This window comes from Schistocerca gregaria, chromosome 5 (assembly GCF_023897955.1).
Source record: "Schistocerca gregaria isolate iqSchGreg1 chromosome 5, iqSchGreg1.2, whole genome shotgun sequence".
Taxonomy (NCBI): domain Eukaryota; kingdom Metazoa; phylum Arthropoda; class Insecta; order Orthoptera; family Acrididae; genus Schistocerca; species Schistocerca gregaria.
The window spans coordinates 572,865,980-572,888,920 of record NC_064924.1 but is presented as its reverse complement, the minus strand read 5'-3'; the positions used below and the strand labels follow the sequence as shown (position 1 = coordinate 572,888,920).

At 43.8% G+C, this 22,941-nt stretch overlaps 1 protein-coding gene across 1 annotated transcript in view; it reads right to left on the bottom strand.

The window, feature by feature from the left end:
* Positions 1-21,468, bottom strand: part of LOC126272548 (uncharacterized) — an 89,503-nt gene extending 68,035 nt beyond the window's left edge. Inside the window, exon 1 of the mRNA XM_049975466.1 lies at positions 21,296-21,468. Coding sequence (XP_049831423.1) covers positions 21,296-21,392 — 97 coding nt within the window. The 5' untranslated portion in view covers positions 21,393-21,468. The remainder of the gene's footprint in view (positions 1-21,295) is intronic.
* Positions 21,469-22,941: the final 1,473 nt, after the last annotated feature.

The following is a 22,941-nucleotide window of genomic DNA, read 5'->3' as shown; positions in this document are numbered from 1 at the left end:
GTGTCAATGAGCAGCGGGTTTTTCAGTCAAAGAAAAATGTCACCACGACTTTCCAGAAGGTGGGGCGCCTGTTGCTTCGCCGCAGAAGTTTCGCTGGGAAGCCCTTACACATCTTCCAAACAGTCCCGATATCTTCCCATGCGATTTACACATTTGAGCCCTGAGAAAAGACATTTATGCCCATCGATTTACTTAGGACGAGGAATTGCCCGCCTGGGTACAATCATGGTTCCGTAGGCAACCGCAAATATTTTTCCATGAAGACATTGGCCATCTGTTCTCGCAGGGGGATAAATTTATCAACACTTATGGAGATTACTCTAGAAATAACAATGAGTTTAGTTACTTTTTCTCCATCTGTCTCGTTTTCATTTGACCGCCAATTACACATAATAACGTAAAATCTGCTGCAGTGCAGAGCTGATCGTCGTGGAAGACAGGTGAGTGTGCAAGCGTGCACCTGACAAGGAAGCAATGGATAAACCGTTAAATAAGTCGAATGCAGATGAGTACTAAATTTATTAATTCACGATGTAAGTAGGCTGTTTAGGTTTTTATGTTGGTAACGCCACGTGGCGCTCTGTATGAAAATCACTGACTGTGCTGTGTGCGATCTGTGGCTGGTTGGACTCATTGTTGGAATATTCGCTTGTGTAGTGTTGGGCAGTTGGATGTGAACAACGCTTAGCGTTGCGCAGTTGGAGGTGAGCCGCCAGCAGTGGTGGATGTGGGGAGAGAGATGGAAGAGTTTTGAGAGCGGACGATCTGGACGTGGGTCGTCACAAAAAGGAAATTTATAAGACAGGATGTCATGAACTGATATATATATATATGGTGACTTTTGAACACTATTAATGTAAATACATTGTTTGTTCTCCATTAAAAGCTTTCATTTGCTAACTATGCCTATCAGTAGTTAGTGTATTCAGTAGTTTGAATCTTTTATTTAGCTGGCAGTAGTGGCGCTCGCTGTATTGCAGTAGTTCGAGTAACGAAGATTTTTGTGAGGTAAGTGATGATTCATAAAAGGTATAGGTTACTGTTTGTCAGGGCCATTCTTTTGTTGGGATTATAGAAAGTCAGATTTCGTTGCGCTAAAAAAAAATATTGTGTGTCAGTTTAGTGTTTACCAGACTCAGTAAAGAGAGGAATGTCTGAGTACGTTCAGTTTTGCTCAGCTGTTTGAAGATCAAATAACGTAAGAGGTTTACTAGCACAGTAATATATAATTTTCCAAAGGGGCCGTTTCAACGGAAGAGGTTCTTGTAGAATGGAATTCAGTGTTGTGGAGTAGTGGAATTCAGCGTAGCTGGGAACCTGTATTAGATGGCGCGAAGTTGAATAAACTAGTAAATAGTTTTGCTTAAATCCTTTTTATGCTTAAATGAGATGAACAGAAGAGTTAACTAGCATTCAGTGCTTTTGCAAACAAACTGGAGGCTACAGAGCTACACTTCCGATGTGTACGAACAGGAAAGTTGACAAGTAATGGTAGTAGTAGTAACAGTGGTCGTAGTAATTTATTCATTGCCGGATCACTCTTAAAATAATATTCTACATGTCGTAGAATCACAGCTTAATAACAAACAAAAAAACGTAATTCAGATACAGAGAGATACACGTACTAGGTTGGTGAATAAGTCTGTAGAGTTTTCGTTTTGTACGAGGCGTGTTTTTTTAAGTAAGTACCGTTTTGCCACACCGCGGCCGCAGCGCTACGGTCGGCGTTCTGCGGATGCGCACTGGGTACCTACATCCGTTGTCTACCCACTGACGCCATTACAGTGTGATTCTTTCTTGTTTACGTTGTGCACTGAGTGTTTAAGATGCCTCCGATAACCGTGAATCCCGCCGACTGTGAAGTACGGGCTGTTATAAGTGCTAAAGGCCTAAAAGCGATCGATATTCATCGCGAGATCTGTGCAGTTTACGGAGGAAACATTATCAGTGACGCAATGGTAAAAAAGTGGGTTAGAGCACTTAAAGATGGCGGCACAAATATGCATGATGAACAATGGAGTGGGCGTCCTTCGGTCGTTAATGAAAGTTTGGTGCGGGAAGTGGACAATAAGGTGAGAGGAAACAGACGATTTACGATTTCCACCTTGCGGGATGACTTTTCTAATGTTTCTCGTGGTGTTTTGTATGGCATTGTGACCGAGGACTTGAGATACCGAAAATTGTGCGCATGTTGGGTACCGAAAATGCTGACGGATGTGCACTAAACCAAACGTTTAGACAGTGCATTGACTTTCCTTGAGCGGTACCACAACAACGGTGATGATTTCTTAAGCCAAATTGTTACGGGAGATGAAACATGGGTGACCTACGTCACACCACAATCAAAGCAACAGTAATTGGAATGGCGGCATTCAGATTCACCCAGGAAAGTGAAGTTTAAGCAAACAATTTCTGCCCGGAAAATCATGTGCACAGTTTTTTGGGACAGAAAAGGAGTATTGCTTTTGGAATTTCTGCCTCATAATGAGGCAATCGATGCAACAGCTTACTGTAAGACATTACACGATCCACGCCATTCAGTTCAGAACAAAGGACGTGGCAAGTTGATCAAGGGCATCGTTTTGCTGCAAGACAATGCCTGTCCGCATGTGACGAATCAGACCAAATATCTCGTCACATATTTTCGATGGGAAACTCTAGATCATCCTCCGTACAGCCCCGATCTTCAGCCCAGTGAGTACCATCTGTTCCTGCACTTGAAGAAACACCTGGGCGGTCAGCGTCTTCAAGACGATGACGAAGTCAAAACAGTAGTGATGCAGTGGTTAAAAGTCAAACGGTACTTACTTAAAAAACACGCCTCGTATGTTGGTATTCCGGTTGCTATGCGTTCATTTATCGGTTATCATATTTCATTTGTAGTTCACTACTGCTATTTGAGTTTACATATTGTAATTTTGTCATTTGAAGACAGTGAATGGAGTTGTGGACGCTAGACAATGGTGTGCCAAGTGGAGAAATCGGAACACTTCCGACGTATTGTTCTGCTTCAGTTCAATAGATGTGTGACAGCGGCGGAGGCAGCCAGAAACATTTGCGCCGTGTATAGGAATAGTGCCATTGGACAAAGCACGACAAGAAAATAGTTTTCTCGTTTTAAGGACGATCCTTTTGACGTTACTGACTCTACACGACCAGGAAGGCCTTAAGAATTTGATGAAGATCACTTAAACGCATTTAATCTACAATGATCTAGGTGAGTGTACTCAAGAAACAGCAAATGTGATCATTCCACCATCGTGCGACATTTGCATGCAGTGGGGAAGGTTCAAAAATTGGGTGTATGGGTGATGCACGCTCTAAGGCAAAATCACAAAAATATGCGGGTGGCTATGTGTGCATCTATGTTTCCTCGTCCCAACTGTCTTGTGAAGAACACCGCAACTCTTATCTCGTACCGTTACTGGTGACGAGAAATGTGTGTTTACGCTAACAAAAGGAAAAGAAAGGAATGGTTGAGTCCAAGCAAGGCAGCAACTCTTACAAAGACCTGTATGCATCCACAAGAGATACCTGGCAGGACAGCGGCGTTTCGGTGTACTGCGAATTGCTTGCCCGAGGTGTAATCACCAATGCTGACATTTATTGTCAACAACTGAAACGTCTTGCATACGCAGTCCAAGAACAACGACCAGGAAGACTGTGTGAAGTGATGCTACTCCACGATAACGCCCGCCCGCATTCTGCTACATTGACAAAAAAAACTCTATAAAAGAGTTGGATTGGGAAGTCACTCCGCACACGGCTTGTTCACCTGATCTGAGCCATCAGATGTACACCTTTTCCGCTCTCTAACGAGCAACCTTCAAAGAGCATCTTTTCTGGATGAGAATGGTCTCCAAGCATGGCTCGATAAGTTCTTCCCCTCAAAACCACGTGGTTTCTACAGTCACAGAAACTAAAAGTTACTCCAGTGTTGGCAGAGTGTTGTAAATAGTGAAGAAGAATATATTATTGATGAATAAAGTCTCTGTTATGTGTATCTGTTGTGTTTATTACACTTACGGAAAAACGCCACGAACCTATGCACCAACCCAATACTCAGAGGTCTAGTTTGACAAAGATTGGACACTTAGTCGGCCGTGGCCTTACAGTTGGTGGGCGATATTAGTTTAGACTTTCGACAGTGAGATATCGACTTCTAATTTGCACACCGCTCAGAATCTTAGCGTTGTTCGGGAATCAGTGGAGAAGTGCATGTTAGGAATGGCTAGAAGAGTCGGGAGGACAAATTAACGGATCACGATACTGGAGTGCAAAACTAATTGTAGCAGAAATGATAATTAACGAAAGGCCGACGGGACATATGGCACAGGTCAGATAGGAATGTTTAGAGATTCTTAGGAACTGGTTTGATGGATCTACAGAGGACATCAAAAAACTATTTTTTAGGTTGAAACCATAATAGTAAGCTGCACATTAAATTTCTTTGATATACGTGCCAAGTGCATAAGTAATTTATTGCACAATAATTTACGAGGATACGTAGTTATCTTCTCGCGTGAAATGACAGAGGGGCCATTGTCAATTAAATTTGAAAGTTATGACTTTATCCATCAATATACCGAGTATTTGCTAAACAGTGTAAAACACCTAACCTCTGAGTGTCGTCAGCTAGTGCAGTAAGCACTTCGCGATTAGCGACGGAAATCATCCGAGCAACATTAACATTTCTAAGTGTGAAGCAATGAAGCAAAAATTACAGCTACACATGCTGATTCCGTAGTTTAATGATCCCCAATACAGAAAAAACTAAAATCCCTCCCCACTCTCTGCACGAGTTTCGCAGGCTGCATATAATATGAATGGGCAGAACTAACTTTGGGTCCCGCCGCATCATCTTGTAAGATTGCGTCAAGATGTTCAAAAAATGGCTGTAAGCACTATGGGACTTAACATGTGAAGTCATCAGTCCCCTAGACTTAGAACTACTTAAACCTAACTAACCTAAGGAGATCACACATGTCCATACCCGAGGCAGGATTCGAGCCTGCTACTGCAGGAGCAGCGCGGTTTCGGACTGAAGCGCCTAGAACCGCTTGGTCACAGAGACCGGTATCAAGATATTCCCCTTGACAGACATCAGAGTATGAAGTACATGCGCGATTTTGTACTGGCACATTTAGTTGTGCTCTACATGGTGACCCCGTGACGATGTTACAAACTTTCAGTGGTTATGTAGAAGGAAGGGTAAATGATCAAGTGGAGGTAAGGGACTGAGGTACAGAAACGGCCGAGTCAAAAGTTATAAGCGCAAAGATTAGATTAGATTAGATTAATACTAGTTCCATGGATCATGAATATGATTTTTCGTAACGATGTGGAACGAGTCAAATTTTCCAATACCTAACATAATTGAGTTAATTTAACAACATAATTAAGTTAATATAACAACTTTTTAATTTTTTGTTTTTTTTTCTTTTTTATAATTTTTTGTTTCGTTCTTTTTCTCTTTTTCTTAATGTATATCTAAAAATTCCTCTATGGAGTAGAAGGAGTTGTCATTCAGAAATTCTTTTAATTTCTTCTTAAATACTTGTTGGTTATCTGCTAGACTTTTGATACTATTTGGTAAGTGACTAAAGACTTTAGTGGCAGTATAATTCACTCCTTTCTGTGCCAAAGTTAGATTTAATCTTGAATAGTTAAGATCATCCTTTCTCCAAGTATTGTAGTTATGCACACTGCTATTACTTTTGAATTGGGTTTGGCTGTTAATAACAAATTTCATAAGAGAGTATATATACTGAGAAGCTACTGTGAATATCCCAGATCCTTAAATAAATGTCTGCAGGATCATCTTGGGTGGACTCCAGCTATTATTCTGATTACACGCTTTTGTGCAACAAATACTTTACTCCTCAGTGATGAATTACCCCAAAATATGATGCCATATGAAAGCAATGAGTGAAAATAGGCGTAGTAAGCTAATTTACTAAGATGTTTATCACAAAAATTTGCAATAACCCTTATTGCATAAGTAGCTGAACTCAAACATTTCAGCAGACCATCAATGTGTTTCTTCCAATTTAATCTCTCATCAATGGACACACCTAAAATGTTTGAATATTCTACCTTAGCTATATGCTTCTGATTAAGGTCTATATTTATTAATGGCGTCATACCATTCACTGTACAGAACTGTATGTATTGTGTCTTATCAAAATTCAGTGAGAGTCCATTTACAAGGAACCACTTAGTATTTTCTGAAAGACATTATTGACAATTTCATCAGTTAATTCTTGTTTGTCACGTGTGATTACTATACTTGTATCATCAGCAAAGAAAAACTAACTTTGCCTCTTCATGAATATAGAATGGCAAGTCATTAATATATATTAAGAACAACAAAGGACCCAAGACTGACCCTTATGGAACCCCATTCTTGATAGTTCCCCAGTTTGAGGAATGTGCTGATCTTTGCATATTATGAGAACTGCTTATTTCAACTTTCTGCATTCGTCCAGTTAGGTACAAATTGAACCATTTGTGCACTGTCCCACTCATGCCACAATATTTGAGCTTGTCTAGCAGAATTTCATGATTTACACAATCAAAAGCCTTTGAGAGATCACAAAAAATCCCAATGGGTGGTGTTCAGTTATTCAGATCATTCAAAATTTGATTGGTGAAATCATATATGGCATTTTCTGTTGAAAAACCTTTCTGGAAAACAAACTGACATTTTGTTAATACACTCCTGGAAATTGAAATAAGAACACCGTGAATTCATTGTCCCAGGAAGGGGAAACTTTATTGACACATTCCTGGGCTCAGATACATCACATGATCACACTTACAGAACCACAGGCACATAGACACAGGCAACAGAGAATGCACAATGTCGGCACTAGTATAGTGTATATCCACCTTTCGCAGCAATTCAGGCTCCTGTTCTCCCATGGAGACGATCGTAGAGATGCTGGATGTAGTCCTGTGGAACGGCTTGCCATGCCATTTCCACCTGGTGCCTCAGTTGGACCAGCGTTCGTGCTGGACGTGCAGACCGCGTGAGACGACGCTTCATCCAGTTCCAAACATGCTCAATGGGGGACAGATCCGGATATCTTGCTGGGCAGGGTAGTTGACTTACACCTTCTAGAGCACATTGGGTGGCACGGGATACATGCGGACGTGCACTGTCCTGTTGGAACAACAAGTTCCCTTGCCGGTCTAGGAATGGTAGAACGATGGATTCGATGACTATTCAGTGTCCCCTCGACGATCACCAGAGGTGTACGGCCAGTGTAGGAGATCGCTCCCCACACCATGATGCCGGGTGTTGGCCCTGTGTGTCTCGGTCGTATGCAGTCCTGATTGTGGCGCTCACCTGCACGGCGCCAAACACGCATACGACCATCATTGGCACCAAGGCAGAAGCGACTCTCATCGCTGAAGACGACACGTCTCCATTCGTCCCTCCATTCACGCCTGTCGCTACACCACTGGAGGCGGGCTGCACGGTGTTGGGGCGTGAGCGGAAGACGGCCTAACGGTGTGCGGGACCGTAGCCCAGCTTCATGGAGACGGTTGCGAATGGTCCTCGCCGATACCCCAGGAGCAACAGTGTCCCTAATTTGCTGGGAAGTGGCGGTGCAGTCCCCTACGGCACTGCGTAGGATCCTACGGTCTTGGCGTGCATCCATGCGTCGCTGCGGTCCGGTTCCAGGTCGACGGGCACGTGCACCTTCCGCCGACCACTGGCGACAACATCGATGTACTGTTGAGACCTCACACCCCACGTGTTGAGCAATTCGGTGGTACGTCCACCCGGCCTCCCGTATGCCCACTATACGCCCTCGCTCAAAGTCCGTCAACTGCACATACGGTTCACGTCCACGCTGTCGCGGCATGCTACCAGTGTTAAAGACTGCGATGGAGCTCCGTATGCCACGGCAAACTTACTGACACTGACGGCGGCGGTGCACAAATGCTGCGCAGCTAGCGCCATTCGACGGCCAACACAGCGGTTCCTGGTGTGTCCGCTGTGCCGTGCGTGTGATCATTGCTTGTACAGCCCTCTCGCAGTGTCCGGAGCAAGTATGGTGGGTCTGACACATTGGTGTCAATGTGTTCTTTTTTCCATTTCCAGGAGTGTACTTCATTTTTACAGATATGTGAAGCAACTCTTGAATACATTACTTTCTCAAAAATTTTGGATAAAGCTGTTAGAAGGGAGATTGGACGGTAATTGTTGACATCATGTCTATCCCCCTTTTAATGCAAAGGTATAACAATAGCATATTTCAGTCTATGAGGGAAAGTGCCCTGTTCCAGAGAGCTATTACACAGGTGGCTGAGAATCTTACTTATCTGTTGAGAACAAGCTTTTAGTGTTTTGCTGGAAATGCCATCAATTCCACGTGAGTTTTTGCTTTTAAGCAAGTTTATTATTTTCCTAATTTCAGAGGGAGAAGTGGGTGAGATTTCAATTGTATCAAATTGCATAGGTATGGCCTCTTCCATTAACAGCCTAGCATCTTCTAATGAACACCTGGATCCTACTATATACACAACATTTAGAAAATGATTATTAAAATTTTTTTCAACTTCTGACTTTTTGTTCATAAAGTTTTCATTCAATTTGATGGTAATACTGTTTCCCTGTACTCTTGGTTGACCTGTTTCTCTTTTAATAATATTCCATATTTTTTTTAAATTTTATTATCAGAGTAGCTGATTTCAGACATGATACACTTACTTCTCTATTTTTTAACAACTTTTCTTAATATAACACAGTAGTTTTTATAATGTTTGATAGTTTCTGGGTCACTATTCTTTCTTGCTGTCAGATACATTTCCCTTTTCTGGTTACAAGATATTTTTATACCCTTAGTAAGCCATGGTTTGTTACAAGGTTTCTTATGAGTATATTTAACTATTTTCTTGTGGAAGCAGTTTTCAAATGCATTTACAAAAATGTCATGAAATAAATTATATTTTAAATTGGCATCAGGTTCACGGTACACCTCATCCCAGTCTAACTGCTGTAGGCTTTCCCTGAAATTTGCAATTGTTAAATCATTGACTGAACGTACTACTTTGGAGGACTGTTTAGTGCTGCTGAATGGAGCTATGTCATATATTGTAACTAGCTGTGCACCATGGTCAGAAAGACCATTCTCAACAGGCTGAGCATTTATCTGGTTAAACTTATCTTGGTCTATAAAGAAGTTATCTATCATTGAGCTGCTATCCTTTACCATCTAAGTAGGAAAATCAATAATAGGTGTCAATTTGAAAGAACCGAGTAATACTTCAAGGTCATTTTTCCTGTTACCCTCTTTCAGAGAATCTACGTTGAAGTCCCCACAAATAATAATTTGATTCCCCCTGTCTGACAGATAGCACAACAAGGTGTCCAATTTTTTCAGAAATACACTCCTGGAAATTGAAATAAGAACACCATGAATTCATTGTCCCAGGAAGGGGAAACTTTATTGACACATTCCTGGGGTCAGATACATCACATGATCACACTGACAGAACCACAGGCACATAGACACAGGCAACAGAGCATGCACAATGTCGGCACTAGTACAGTGTATATCCACCTTTCGCATCAATGCAGGCTGCTATTCTCCCATGGAGACGATCGTAGAGATGCTGGATGTAGTCCTGTGGAACGGCTTGCCATGCCATTTCCACCTGGCGCCTCAGTTGGACCAGCGTTCGTGCTGGACGTGCAGACCGCGTGAGACGACGCTTCATCCAGTCCCAAACATGCTCAATGGGGGACAGATCCGGAGATCTTGCTGGCCAGGGTAGTTGACTTACACCTTCTAGAGCACGTTGGGTGGCATGGGATATATGCGGACGTTCCCTTGCCGGTCTAGGAATGGTAGAACGATGGGTTCGATGACGGTTTGGATGTATCGTGCACTATTCAGTGTCCCCTCGACGATCACCAGAGGTGTACGGCCAGTGTAGGAGATCGCTCCCCACACCATGATGCCGAGTGTTGGCCCTGTGTGCCTCGGTCGTATGCAGTCCTGATTGTGGCGCTCACCTGCACGGCGCCAAACACGCATACGACCATCATTGGCACCAAGGCAGAAGCGACTCTCATCGCTGAAGACGACACGTCTCCATTCGTCCCTCCATTCACGCCTGTCACGACACCACTGGAGGCGGGCTGCACGATGTTGGGCCGTGAGCGGAAGACGGCCTAACGGTGTGCGGGACCGTAGCCCAGCTTCATGGAGACGGTTGCGAATGGTCCTCGCCGATACCCCAGGAGCAACAGTGTCCCTAAATTGCTGGGAAGTGGCGGTGCGGTCCCCTACGGCACTGCGTAGGATCCTACGGTCTTGGCGTGCATCCGTGCGTCGCTGCGGTCCGGTCCCAGGTCGACGGGCACGTGCACCTTCCGCCGACCACTGGCGACAACATCGATGTACTGTGGAGACCTCACGCCCCACGTGTTGAGCAATTCGGTGGTACGTCTACCCGGCCTCCCGCATGCCCACTATACGCCCTCGCTCAAAGTCCGTCAACTGCACATACGGTTCACGTCCACGATGTCGCGGCATGCTACCAGTGTTAAAGACTGCGATGGAGCTCCGTATGCCACGGAAAACTGGCTGACACTGACGGCGGCGGTGCAGAAATGCTGCGCAGCTAGCGCCATTCGACGGCCAACACCGCCGTTCCTGGTGTGTCCGCTGTGTCGTGTGTGTGATCATTGCTTGTACAGCCCTCTCGCAGTGTCCGGAGCAAGTATGGTGGGTCTGACACACCGGTGTCAATGTGTTCTTTTTTCCATTTCCAGGAGTGTAGATGAAAATTTCGTGAGGGGCACCTGTATACTATTACAATTATAAATGTGCCTTTATTTAATTTAAGCTCCTAGGCACATGCTTCTATATGTTTCTCTACACAAAACTTTTTTGTTTCTATACTTTTTGCACAATGATAACTTTTGACATATATGGCAACTCCTCCTTTCTCCATATTTTCTCTCATTACATGTGCAGAGAGCTTATATCCACTTACATTTACCTTATCCATATCAGTAACAATGTGATGCTCAGACAGGCATAGTATATCTATTTCATCCTCAGCTTCTAAATCTTCTAAACAAACCAGAAGCTCATCTATTTTATTCTTTAAACTCCCAATATCTTGATGAAATATGCTTACATTATTTTTAATTATACTTTTATGAGAACTTTTCCTTATTCTAACATTTGCAGTACTCTCCTGACTGAGTTTCTCATTGTGCTTAGACCTAGTTCCTATACCAGTGGTCACATGGTGTTCAGAGAGGCATATTACGTCAACTGGTTTGGGTGACTTTAATTCATCAATGCAATTACCTAAAACTCAGATACAACTTGGTGGAGATACAATTTCTGGTGATTGGTGAAAATTTATAGTTGACAGCTGTGATTGGTGATCCAATGTGCTAGAATTGTGCTGTTTCATTTCTTTCCTAAACTGAAAATTTGTTTCAATCCTGGCCTCTCGTAGAACTTGACATCTTTCTGTCTTACCTATCCTAAAAAAGGTGCTGCTCCAGTACCTGTAACCACTGGTATTTTACCATTCATGGCAGTGCCTACCCCCCTTAAATTCCCTGCTATTACCCCAGCCAGTTTCCCCTTCCCTTTCCTGTTAAGATGTAGGCCCCGCCTGGTATAGTCCCACCTACTGAGAGAATCAACAGGAACCACACCAATATGAGCCCCCGCACCCGACCCAACTCCAAATTAACTCTCCCAACAGAAGAGTTCAAATGAGGCCGGTCATGGCGTCTCAGGACAGATACAAATTCAACATTGGTGTGTCTCGATACCGACGCAATCTTTACCAGGTCCCTCTCTATACTATACCCAGGATCTCTGTCGATGCTGTTCCCGGCCCTCCCACAATAACCACGGTGTCTTCCCTGGTAATTGTTCTGATACCTCCGATAGTGGAATACATGCACCTTTAATGTTAGTGCTAAGGTTGAAAGATAGGCAATTTTCAGAGGTGGCAGTATGGAGCAAAGGAAGAAGAAAAGTGTAGTAAACATGGGCCCTTAAACGCATATGTTAAGAAAGACAAGCACTTGTTCGTTTTCGCTGCTGTGTAATCCATCTCATCTATTGAACAAGTGCTTAAGGTATGCATTTTAGAGCCCATGTTTACTACTTTTTTTCTTGTTTCGTCCGTATTACCTTTTCTAAAAATACGGGAAAGAAAGAGCTTGCAGGAGAAGAGATATGTTCACAGTATCGAAAATTAACAAATACTCAGAGCTCTTAATGTATGCATTTTAGAGATCTTGGTTACTAGACATTTTTTGCATTCTATTGGTCCGTGTAAGGACCTCTGAAAGTTGACTACCCTACAGTCTTAGCAATAACAGTACAGGTACATGTATTCCACTGCCAGAGGTATCAGAAGGATTTTCGCTTATAACTTCCGACTCAGTCGTTTCCGAACCATGGTCCTTCCCTCAAACTGATACATTTACCCCTCTCCATCATCCCTAAAAGTCTGTAACATCACCTAGGAATCATCCTCTATATAAAGCGCCAGTATGGCCCACGATGAGATATGTCGAGTCGAACTTGCACTTAGAACTCCAAGAGCGTCTGAACAAATTCCTTTGGATTTATTAAGGATACTCCGCAACTGTTCCGTGGATTAGAGAGGGGGTAGCTGCGCTCGTTTGTTATCAAAAACTCCGAGATTTGCAAGAAGTACACTACTGGCCATGAAAATTGCTACGCCACGAAGATGACGTGCTACAGACACGAAATTTAACCGACATGATAAGATGCTGTGATATGCAAATGATTAGCTTTTCAGAGCATTCACACAAAGATGACGCCGGTGGCGACACCTACAACGTGCTGACATGAGGAAAGTTTCCAACCGATTTCTCATACACAAACAGCAGTTGACCGGCGTTGCCTGGTGAAACGTTGTTGTGATGCCTCGTGTAAGGAGGAGAAATGCGTACCATCACGTTTCCGATTTTGATAAAGGTCGGATTGTAGCGTACCGCGATTGCGGTTTATCGGATCGCGACATTTGCTGCTCGCGTTGGTCGAGATCCAATGACTGTTAGCAGAATATGGAATCGGTGGGTTCAGGAGGGTAATACGGAACGCTGTGCTGGAACCCAGCGGCCTCGTATCACTAGCAGTCGAGATGACAGGCATGTTATCCCCATGGCTGTAACGGATCGTGCAGCCAGGTCTCGATCCCTGAGTCAACACACGTTTGCAAGACAACAACCATCTGCACGAACAGTTCGACGACGTTTGCAGCAGCATGGACTATCAGCTCGGAGACCGTGGCTGCGGTTACTCTTGGCGCTCATCACAGACAGGAGCGCCTGCGATGGTGTACTCAACAACGAACCTGGGTGCACGAATGGCAAAACCTCATTTTTTCGGATGACTCCAGGTTTTGTTTACAGCCTCATGATGGTCGCATCCGTGTTTGGCGACATCGCGGTGAACGCACATTTAAAGCGTGTATTCCTCATCGCCATACTGGCGTATCTCCCGGCGCGATGGTGTGGGGTGCCAGGTTACACGTGCCTTGGTTACACGTCTCGGCACCTCTTGTTCGCATTGACGGCACTTTGAACAGTGGACGTTACATTTCAGATGTGTTAAGACCCGTAACTCTACCCTTCATTCGGTCCCTGTGAAACCCTATATTTCAGCAGGATAATGCACGACCGCATATTGCAGGTCCTGTACGTGCCTTACTGGATACAGAAAATGTTCGACTGCTGCCCTGGGCAGCTCATTTTCCAGATCTCTCACCCATTAAAAACGTCTGGCTCGTCACAATACACCAGTCGCTATTCTTGATGAACTGTGGTACCGTGTTGAAGCTGCATGGGCAGCTATACCTGTACACGCCATCCAAGTTCTGTTTGACTCAATGCCCAGACGTATCAAGGCTGTTATTACGTCCAGAGGTGGTTGTTCTGGGTACTGATTTCTCAGGATCTATGCACCCAAATTGCGTGAAAATGTAATGAGATGTCAGGTCTAGTATAACATATTTGTCCAATGAATACCCTTTTATCATCTCCATTTCTTCTTGGTGTAGCAATTTTAATGGACAGTAGTGTAGTTACAAGCAAGATTTGAGGGAATGCTAGAGCGTAAACGATAAAAGTGCCTCAGCATTGTAATTCGAAAAGGCTAGTTGATCCTTTCTTCGGTTCGCGTGTACTGTAAGCTATGAAACGGGGACAATGCCACTTGCTAAAGCTGCGAACTGCAGATCACGTGTCCAGTATGAGTACCAGGCTTATCTCTGTAGATTAAGCCAGAACATAGCAGTTCGTCAACATAAGTGCTTGAGCAATATCGACTGTATCAGAGCCACACAGAAAGGGAGAGATAGCGATAGCGCGAAGCGACCAACTCAGGCGAATGGGTCTCAAACACGAGCCTTTGTCTGCTGAAGTTCCAGTCTGGTGTCTCGTTCGACCGTTGTTGAGAATTCACACTCGATACCGTGTCTACACAGCCATCCATCGGCCCCTAGTCCAGAGGTTTCAAAACTTCTTAGCCCAAAAGCCAATATTGATGTTGGAGAGCGACATCTCGCGCCGCGTAGGAAACGGGGAGGTGCTGTGAAGTGATCATTCAGACGGAAGTTCAAACTTCGCCAAACCTTGGTTCTTTATAGAAGCTTACCACTTACACATTTTGAATATATATATTACAAGATATCATACTAAATATTCCAAGTGAAAAAGAAAATAGTATATTGGAACTACAAGCCTTTTTGTGAAGGTTTACATAATGAATAATATTTCGTACCGAAGCGGACACTGTGGCCATTGCCATCGCAACAGGATCCCGTTCTTGTTTTTCTGACTTGCTGGCATATTTTCTACTCATCTTCACGCCCTACTACCTGAAATAATACCAAGCGACTGCGCAACACCGTTTTGAATTGGACTTTTGAATGGGCCAACCATAACAAAACAGAGACAGCTGTAATTAATATAAATTAATTAATTCAAAATTTTCACAAATAGATAAAGTGACGGATGATAGCTTTGTGTACAAAAGGGTTCAGAAGACTGTTTTATCTGTTGCATTACGCGTATTTTTAGAAGAAATTAACTCTTATTGAGATAAACAACTTTAACACTTTCCCGGCGGTAGTGTGGCCATTTTTCCTGATCGGACGCCATGTCGGCATCGGTGATCCATGGAAAAAGCTAACAAACTGAAATAAGTAACACGGAACTACATACGTAGGCCAAAAGATGTTTAAATATTGATACTGTAAAAATTGTTCAAAAAATGGTTCAAATGGCTCTGAGCACTATGGGACCTAACTTCTGAGGTCATCAGTCTCCTAGAACTTAGAACCACTTAAACCTAAGTTATCTTCTTACATCACACACATCCATGCCCGAGGCAGGATTCGAACCTGCGACCTTAGCTGTCGCGCGGTTCCAGACTGAAGTGCCTAGAACCGCTCGGCCACTTCGGCCGGCTAAAACTATTATTCTGCGTACAAGTGAGGTAACGATAATAATACAAATAACTTATATTGCATCAGGTGACTCAAAAACAAAACTCTTTTAGTAAAAATTGACAGAACATGTTTCCACTGTCAGTCGAACGGCATTAGCGATGTAAATCAGAATTTGTCTGACCACTTCTCGGCTACGAGTAGCGCTGTTCTAGGCATGAATATGCAGTGACCACTTTCCCTGCCCCGACCACTTTACCACACCTTCCTCTACCGATCTTACTATTAACTGGTAACCTACATAATTTAGTATGTTGTATTAATTAATGGCAGTAATTGCTACATGAGACACCATCACAAATATCTATTAAATGTTTTGAATGTCAATTTTCGTTTACCCATTGCATTGTATTACAACAGCCTACATTGAGTTAAGATTACTAGCTACAAACATGTACTGCATTTGAACATGACCACCTCTATAACGCCCATTCAAGAATCCGTGTTACTTCCGTTTCACATTCCATGAGCAGCTGTCCGGTGCTCGTTGCGCACACTCGTCAACTGTCAGCTCTGGAAGACAAACAACGAAATATTCTCCCTCTCACGTCTATTAACTCCCCTCTCACTTTTTTACCCCCCCCCCCCCCCCTTAGTGGCCCGCGCTACACACACACACAGCCCTTCACGTAAGCGGTAAAATTGTACTTAGCTCAAGGTCGGATTAACCAGCGACAATTTATATTAAGCTCATTTTAAAATATTACTGTCTACAAAAGTATTTTTGTTAGTTACTGAGGAAGAAAAAAACCCTCTGAAAAAGCTTTTAACGATAGTTGACGTGTCTGGATTCTACTGATAGCTGCTAATATAATATTATAAAATACGGCTGTGGACCAGAAGCCGCACGAACACGTGTTTCGTGACGAACACTGCCCTACTCAGAGACTCGCATTCTAAATACAGTGTTCAGATGGGGTATCTGAAAATTCAATGAGGCGGTGTACAGGGTACTTCGTTACAAACTGACTAACTGGTGTATCTCTGCTGTTTTACATCTGCAGTTTGTAACGGAACCTATTAAAAGCTTTACTTTACCGAAGTATGCGATACCCTCCAAATTCAACCAGTTTAACTAGTATTTATGATTATAGAAAATTTATTGCGTATGTTAACAATGATTGCACAACATGTCTCCATAAACAGTCAACCCATTAAATTATACTGAATAACTGACCCACACAAAAGTTAATATCACTTGACCACTGAAACAGCAAATGTTATCATGTAAAAATATAAGTTCATCTTAACTAATTAATATGAAGTACGAAAACTAGTGGCCAACTTACGTATTTTGGATCTTCTTAAATAAAAATCACCCAGTGAAACCTGTTTGTTCACTAGGACCATTTTCACTCAGTATTCACATAAACACTCCTATTTTAGACGAAAACCAGTGTAATTCTTAATAATTCATGTTATTTACTTAATTACGCAAATTAGAGAAGTCAATTGACAAACTTATAAAAAAACGGCCTCTTTGAAACAAAGAATTATTCTGTCAAGTCAACAAATCTGTCATTTTAATAACCTGTTAAATTATGTCACTCAATATAAATTAATAACTTTTCTGCACAAATTACGATAACAGATGTACATGTGACTTATAAACTATATCTCTTTTTAGTAGTTCTTTGACAAGGTTATAAATACAAGCAGGAAGAACGGTCGGGAGCGGGGCCTGAATGTCACTTTGGTAAAGTGTATGTGTGTTATTGTTCGCGGTGGATAAACATTGCAAAGAACATGTAAAAGAAGTGCTGCTTTGTGTTGTGTCATTGTCTTTGGTGGACAGTGGAGTTAAGATAGTGACCGGAGTAATAAATATTTTAAGTTTAAATATTTGTTGTTTTTGCTCATTATTTATCATCGAAAGCACATCAAAAACACGGGACCTCATCTTTTTACCCCTAGACAACCAGATTTAGAGCCAGCATTAGCATCGAGACACAGCAACGATCCAGCAAGCAGCAGCGATTACCACAGTGCATTTTAATGGTGCCAACTTAACATCAAGTGCTAACAAGCTCCGTAAATGGGAGTGAAATAGTGCGATTATAGCAATACCTACGACTAGGCGACCATTATAAGTTGTACTGCTCAGAATACACTGCGGTGTGTGACATCAATAATCCGCAAGCCAACTGATGGTGTGTGGCGAGGAATGCTTCCGTTACGACTAACTGGTAGCGCCCTTCCCTGTTCCACTCCACTAGTCAGCACCATCTTACGTTCCTCTCCAAGAGAATATCCATCATGGATCAAGGAAGGGTAGATGCCCCTTCCTCCCTCTGAAAAATTAATTATATATGGATGGGGGGTTACAATTAAATTTGCCCTATTTCAGCCAATGCAGACGCAGTACTGTTTACCGTATGGGTACCCAACTTTATTGAAACGATGTTCAGACTGTGCGCTGCAGGATTTGTGTTCTTAGTAAAGTTATTGTTATACCTTGCCGTTAGGCGCCAGTAGTGGTACAGCGAAGTATGGTTGACACGGTGGCCGCGGTGGGCGAGCGGTTCTAGGCGCTTCAGTTCGGAACCGCGCGACTGCGACAGTTGCAGGTTCGAATCCTGCCTCGGGCATGGATGTGTGTGATGTCCTTAGGTTAGTTAGGTTTAAGTAGTTCTAAGTTCTAGGGGACTGATTACCTCAGAAGTTAAGTCGCATATTGCTCAGAGCCATTTGAACCAAGTGTTGACACACAGGCTGCAGTGTGCATTACAGTTGCAGATAGTCAATATGGGTCTTTACAAGGTGAGCAGGACTTCACTCGTAAAGCTGTTTTATCCAAACAATAGCAATAGTTCTGCTGCTCGTCGCGGGTATCGACGCCATAAACGAATACGGAGAGGCCTTCTTTCCTTAACCGGGTTGAAGAACATGATTTGGAACTTCGAATCAGCTGACGATTTGGGAATTCCTCCTGCGAGAGGGCGACGGCCAGTTGCGCTACAAATTGTTGAAGAAGGTACTGTTGCCATGGCCTAGAATGCTGCGGTCTTCAGTCAGTGCACGTGCTGTGTCACAACAGTTGAACATTCCATGGTCCACCGCTCGCGAAGTGCTGCAAACAATTGTGCGGTTCCAGGTTGTCGTGGATGTAGATGGTCGTCACAATGAGTAACGTCTGTAACCTGGAACGTAAACACGGTACGCAACTAACAAATGTTACCCTCCCACGTCAAAATTAAAATTCTTTCACTGCTTTATCCGTTATTTCTCTTCCGCACGTCCTTACATACACTATGTGACCAAAAGTATCCGGATACCTGGCTGAAAATTGAAAATGACACAATATCGTGGCGCCTTTCATCGGTAATGCTGGAATTTAATATGGTGTTAGCCCACCCGTAGCCTTGATGACAGGTTCCACTCTCGCAGGCCTACGTTCAATAAGGTGCCGGAAGGTTTCTTAGGGAATGGCTGCACTGAGAAAAGGTATCGATGTCGGTCGGTAAGGCCTGGCACGAAGTCGGCGTTCCAAAAAAATCCCAAAGGTGTTCTATACGATTCAGGTCAGGACTCTGTGCAGACCAGTCCATTACAGGGATGTTACTGTCGGGTAACCACTCTGCCACAGGCCGTGCATTATGAACAGGTGCTCGATCGTGTTGAAAGATGCAATCGCTACCCCCGAATTGCTCTTCAACAGTGGGAAGCAAGAAGGTGCTTAAAACATCAGTGTAGATCTGTGCTGTGATAGTGCCACGCAAAACAACATGGGGTGCAAGCCCCTCCACGGAAAACACGACCGCACCATAACACTCGCCACATTGTGTACCATGATTTGTCACTCCGCACAACGTTTTTCCACTGTTCAATCGTCCAATGTTTACGCTCCTTACTCCAAACGAGGCGTCGTTTGGCATTTACCGGCGTGATGTGTGGCTTATGAGCAGCCACTCGACCATGAAATCCAAGTTTTCTCACCTCCCGCCTAACTTTCACAGTACTTGCAGTGGATCCTGATGCAGTTTAGAATTCCTGTGTGATGGTCTGGATAAATGTCTGCCTATTACACATTACGACCCTCCTCAGCTGCTGGCGGTCTCTGTCAGTCAGCAGACGAGGTCGGCCTGTACGCTTTTGTGCTGTACATGTCCCTTCACGTTTCCACTTCACTATCACAGCGGAAACACTGGACCTAGGGATGTTTAGGAGTGTGGAAATCTCGCGTACAGTCGAATGACATAAGTGACACCCAATCACCTGACCACATTCGAAGTCCGTGAGTTCCGTGGAGGGTCCCATTCTGTTCTCCCACGATGTCTAATGACTTCCGAGGTCGCTGATATGGAGTACCTGGCAGTACGTCGCAGCACAATGCACCTAATACTAAAAACGTATGTTTTTGGGGTGTCCGGATACTTTTTATCACATAGTGTATGTTTTTGCACAAGTTTCATTGACCTGCGGTTATTCGTCTTTCATCGTGGCCCTCTCAAGTAGCGAAAGTTTAATTGTAACCACCCTGTAGTCGTATCTTGCCCCACTACACAGAGACGTATCATTTCAGTATAATTTTGAAAGTCAGAGCATGAAGCGGAGAGTGACTAGTGGGATGCACGCAGAGCAGCTTATTTTGAAACACCAAAAATATTTAGCCGTTATTCTTGCAAACGAATGACTTTAATTGTTCTAGGCTCTAGACGCTGCCTCTACTTCATTTCACGGTGTTCTATCCCGTGTTACCAGCCAATGTCAAAAAATACTGAAAATGTGAATATAAAATGTGTTCGCATGTAATTTGAACATTAGCACATCGACGCAAAAATAATAACTACAAATTTCCTATGAATTGTATTCTCTCATTAATAATGTTTGAGGTATTAGATAGGATTAAGAAGTGAAACCATTAGTATATTTGGTGAATAATAAATCCAGTTTTCAATAGCTTCAAGTTTTAGTTTGTAAGAAATTGTCTTTCTTTCCTCTACCCTACCTCTTTGTATGAAGCTCAAAAAAGTTGCCCCCTTCACTACTTAGATCATGGGTAGACTCCTGTTCCCCTCCTATTACAATGTGTGGTAACACCTCTGGTTTCATTGCTGAGCTTCTTGGGCATTATTTTTGGAATGTTGATAATAATATAAACGAAGAAAAAGAAACGCTGCAGTCAGGTGCTTTGCTCCTGGTTCAGATGTACCCTCAAGAGGGACAATTTTAAACTGTCACAGAGTACTCAAGCTATCTTCACAGAATCAACACGTAAAATAATTCTTAAAATTTCAACTGTTGCTAACGCAATTTGAGGTACCGATTTCAAATACAGCCATAGTCTTCCTCGAACATTTAAGAGCTATTCATAAATCAGTTAATATTGACAAAGCACCTGTTTTATGTTGTACCGATTGGCATTTAATTACGAAAAATGGAAATCAAAAGAAACATGTGTAAATTATTTTATGTCACGGTATTTCGACAACGTCCCCAGTTCTCCTCGTCAGGTTTCGAGCGAAAATTTTCCAGCTCACTGCTCTAACGGCCAGCGATTCTTCGAGCAAATAACATAGCTGAGAAGATACTGCGAATGCCCGTGCTTTGTTTATCAGGCTACAGTGTGCTACAGTGTCCAATGCCTCTCACATGACGGTACCTACCGGCTCTGCTGTCAAATTTCTGCGAGATTCCTGGCATGAAAACACACATCTACTCCAACTCTACCGGTAGAATCTGTTTCTGCAGTGTGCAACTTATCTGCTTTTACAACTAAAACTAAGGCTGCTACGAGCAACGAGTTTCGCGGGCAGCTTACCGCAGACACTGGCAGCTGGATAAAAGGTACTGCCCACGGCGGCGGACAGCACGAGTGCAAGCACCAGGCATCGAAGCGAGGACCGTGCGGCAGCCATGTCTCCCAGGGAATAGGCGCGGCGCGCTAGGGGACCCACGGCTGCGAATAATCTTATCGCCACAGGTACAGTCGTCGACTGATAAGCCGCGTAACGGCGACGGAATTTCGAAGCACGAGCACACTTTCGTCGTGTGACAGGAATTCTTGATCAGCCATCCGTCAGATTACGTCTCTTGGAGTCGTCACATACACTGACGGAAAAAAATCGCAACATCAAACGCCATAAACTAAAGTTGTTAGGCGTGTTTCTACATCTGAAAGATGTTGTCTTTTCCAATTGCATAAGAATGGCGCTGGTAGAGTCGCTATGAGGATGTAAATCAGATTCGCTTTATACGCACGCTATAACGGTCACAGGTCACCTTTGGGATTGGAGTGCTGAGTTGATGCTAGTCAACAACAGCTTTAAGGCGACAAAGACACCATTATCAACATATTACTGAGTTTCGACACCTCTCCGAGATTCGAAAAAATGTTCAAATGTGTGTGAAATCTTATGGGACTTAACTGCTAAGGTCATCAGTCCCTAAGCCTACACACTACTTACCCTAAATTATCCTAAGGAGAAACAGACACACACCCATGCCCGAGGGAGGACTCGAACCTCCACCGGTATCAGCCGCACAGTCCATGACTGCAACGCCTTAAACTGCTCGGCTAATCCCGCGGGTCGAGTTTCGACGAGGTCGTGTAATATGGCTACGTAAACTGGATGTCCCTTCAGCGATCCTGCAAAAAGACTTGGCAGGAACGTAGTCACTGTGCGTGACTGCCGGCAACATAGTCAAGCCGGCATCATCTGCGGAAGAGTCGCAAGAACACAGTGCTCCGGGCGGCCACGTGACAGTACCAAGAGGGAAGACCGTCGTGTTTGGCGTATGGCTCTGGCGCATTGTACTGCATATGCAGCAGCAATTCCAGCAACATTTGGCACCATACTGGCACAACGAACTGTTACAAATAGGTTACTTCTATGACAGCACTGAGCCAGAAGCCCAGTAGCGTGCATTCCACTAACCCCAAAGCATCGTCATTTCCGACCTGGAGGCCGTCAAGCGAGACCTTACTGGTAGGCAGGGTATAAGTCCTGGCTCAGCCTCGGTGCCAGAGATGGCCGTTTGTTGATTACAAGAAGGGCACCTGAGGCCTTGCAACCAACCTGTCTGTGTGCTAGGATCACTGGTCGTACACCTGGAGTGACAGTCTGGAGTGCAATTTCGTACGAGAGCAGGAGCGCTCTCGTGGTTATCCCACACACGCTGACTGCAAATCTGTAAGTCAATTCGACCTGCAGTGCCGCCATTCATGAACAGCACTTCAGGAAGAAGATGCTGTGATATGCAAATGATTAGCTTTTCAGAGCATTCACACAAGGTTGGCGCCGGTGGCGACACCTACAACGTGCTGACATGAGGAAAGTTTCCAACCGATTGCTCATACACAAACAGCAGTTGACCGGCGATGCCTGGTGAAACGTTGTTGTGATGCCTCATGTAAGGAGGAGAAATGCGTACCATCACGTTTCCGACTTTGATAAAGGTAGGATT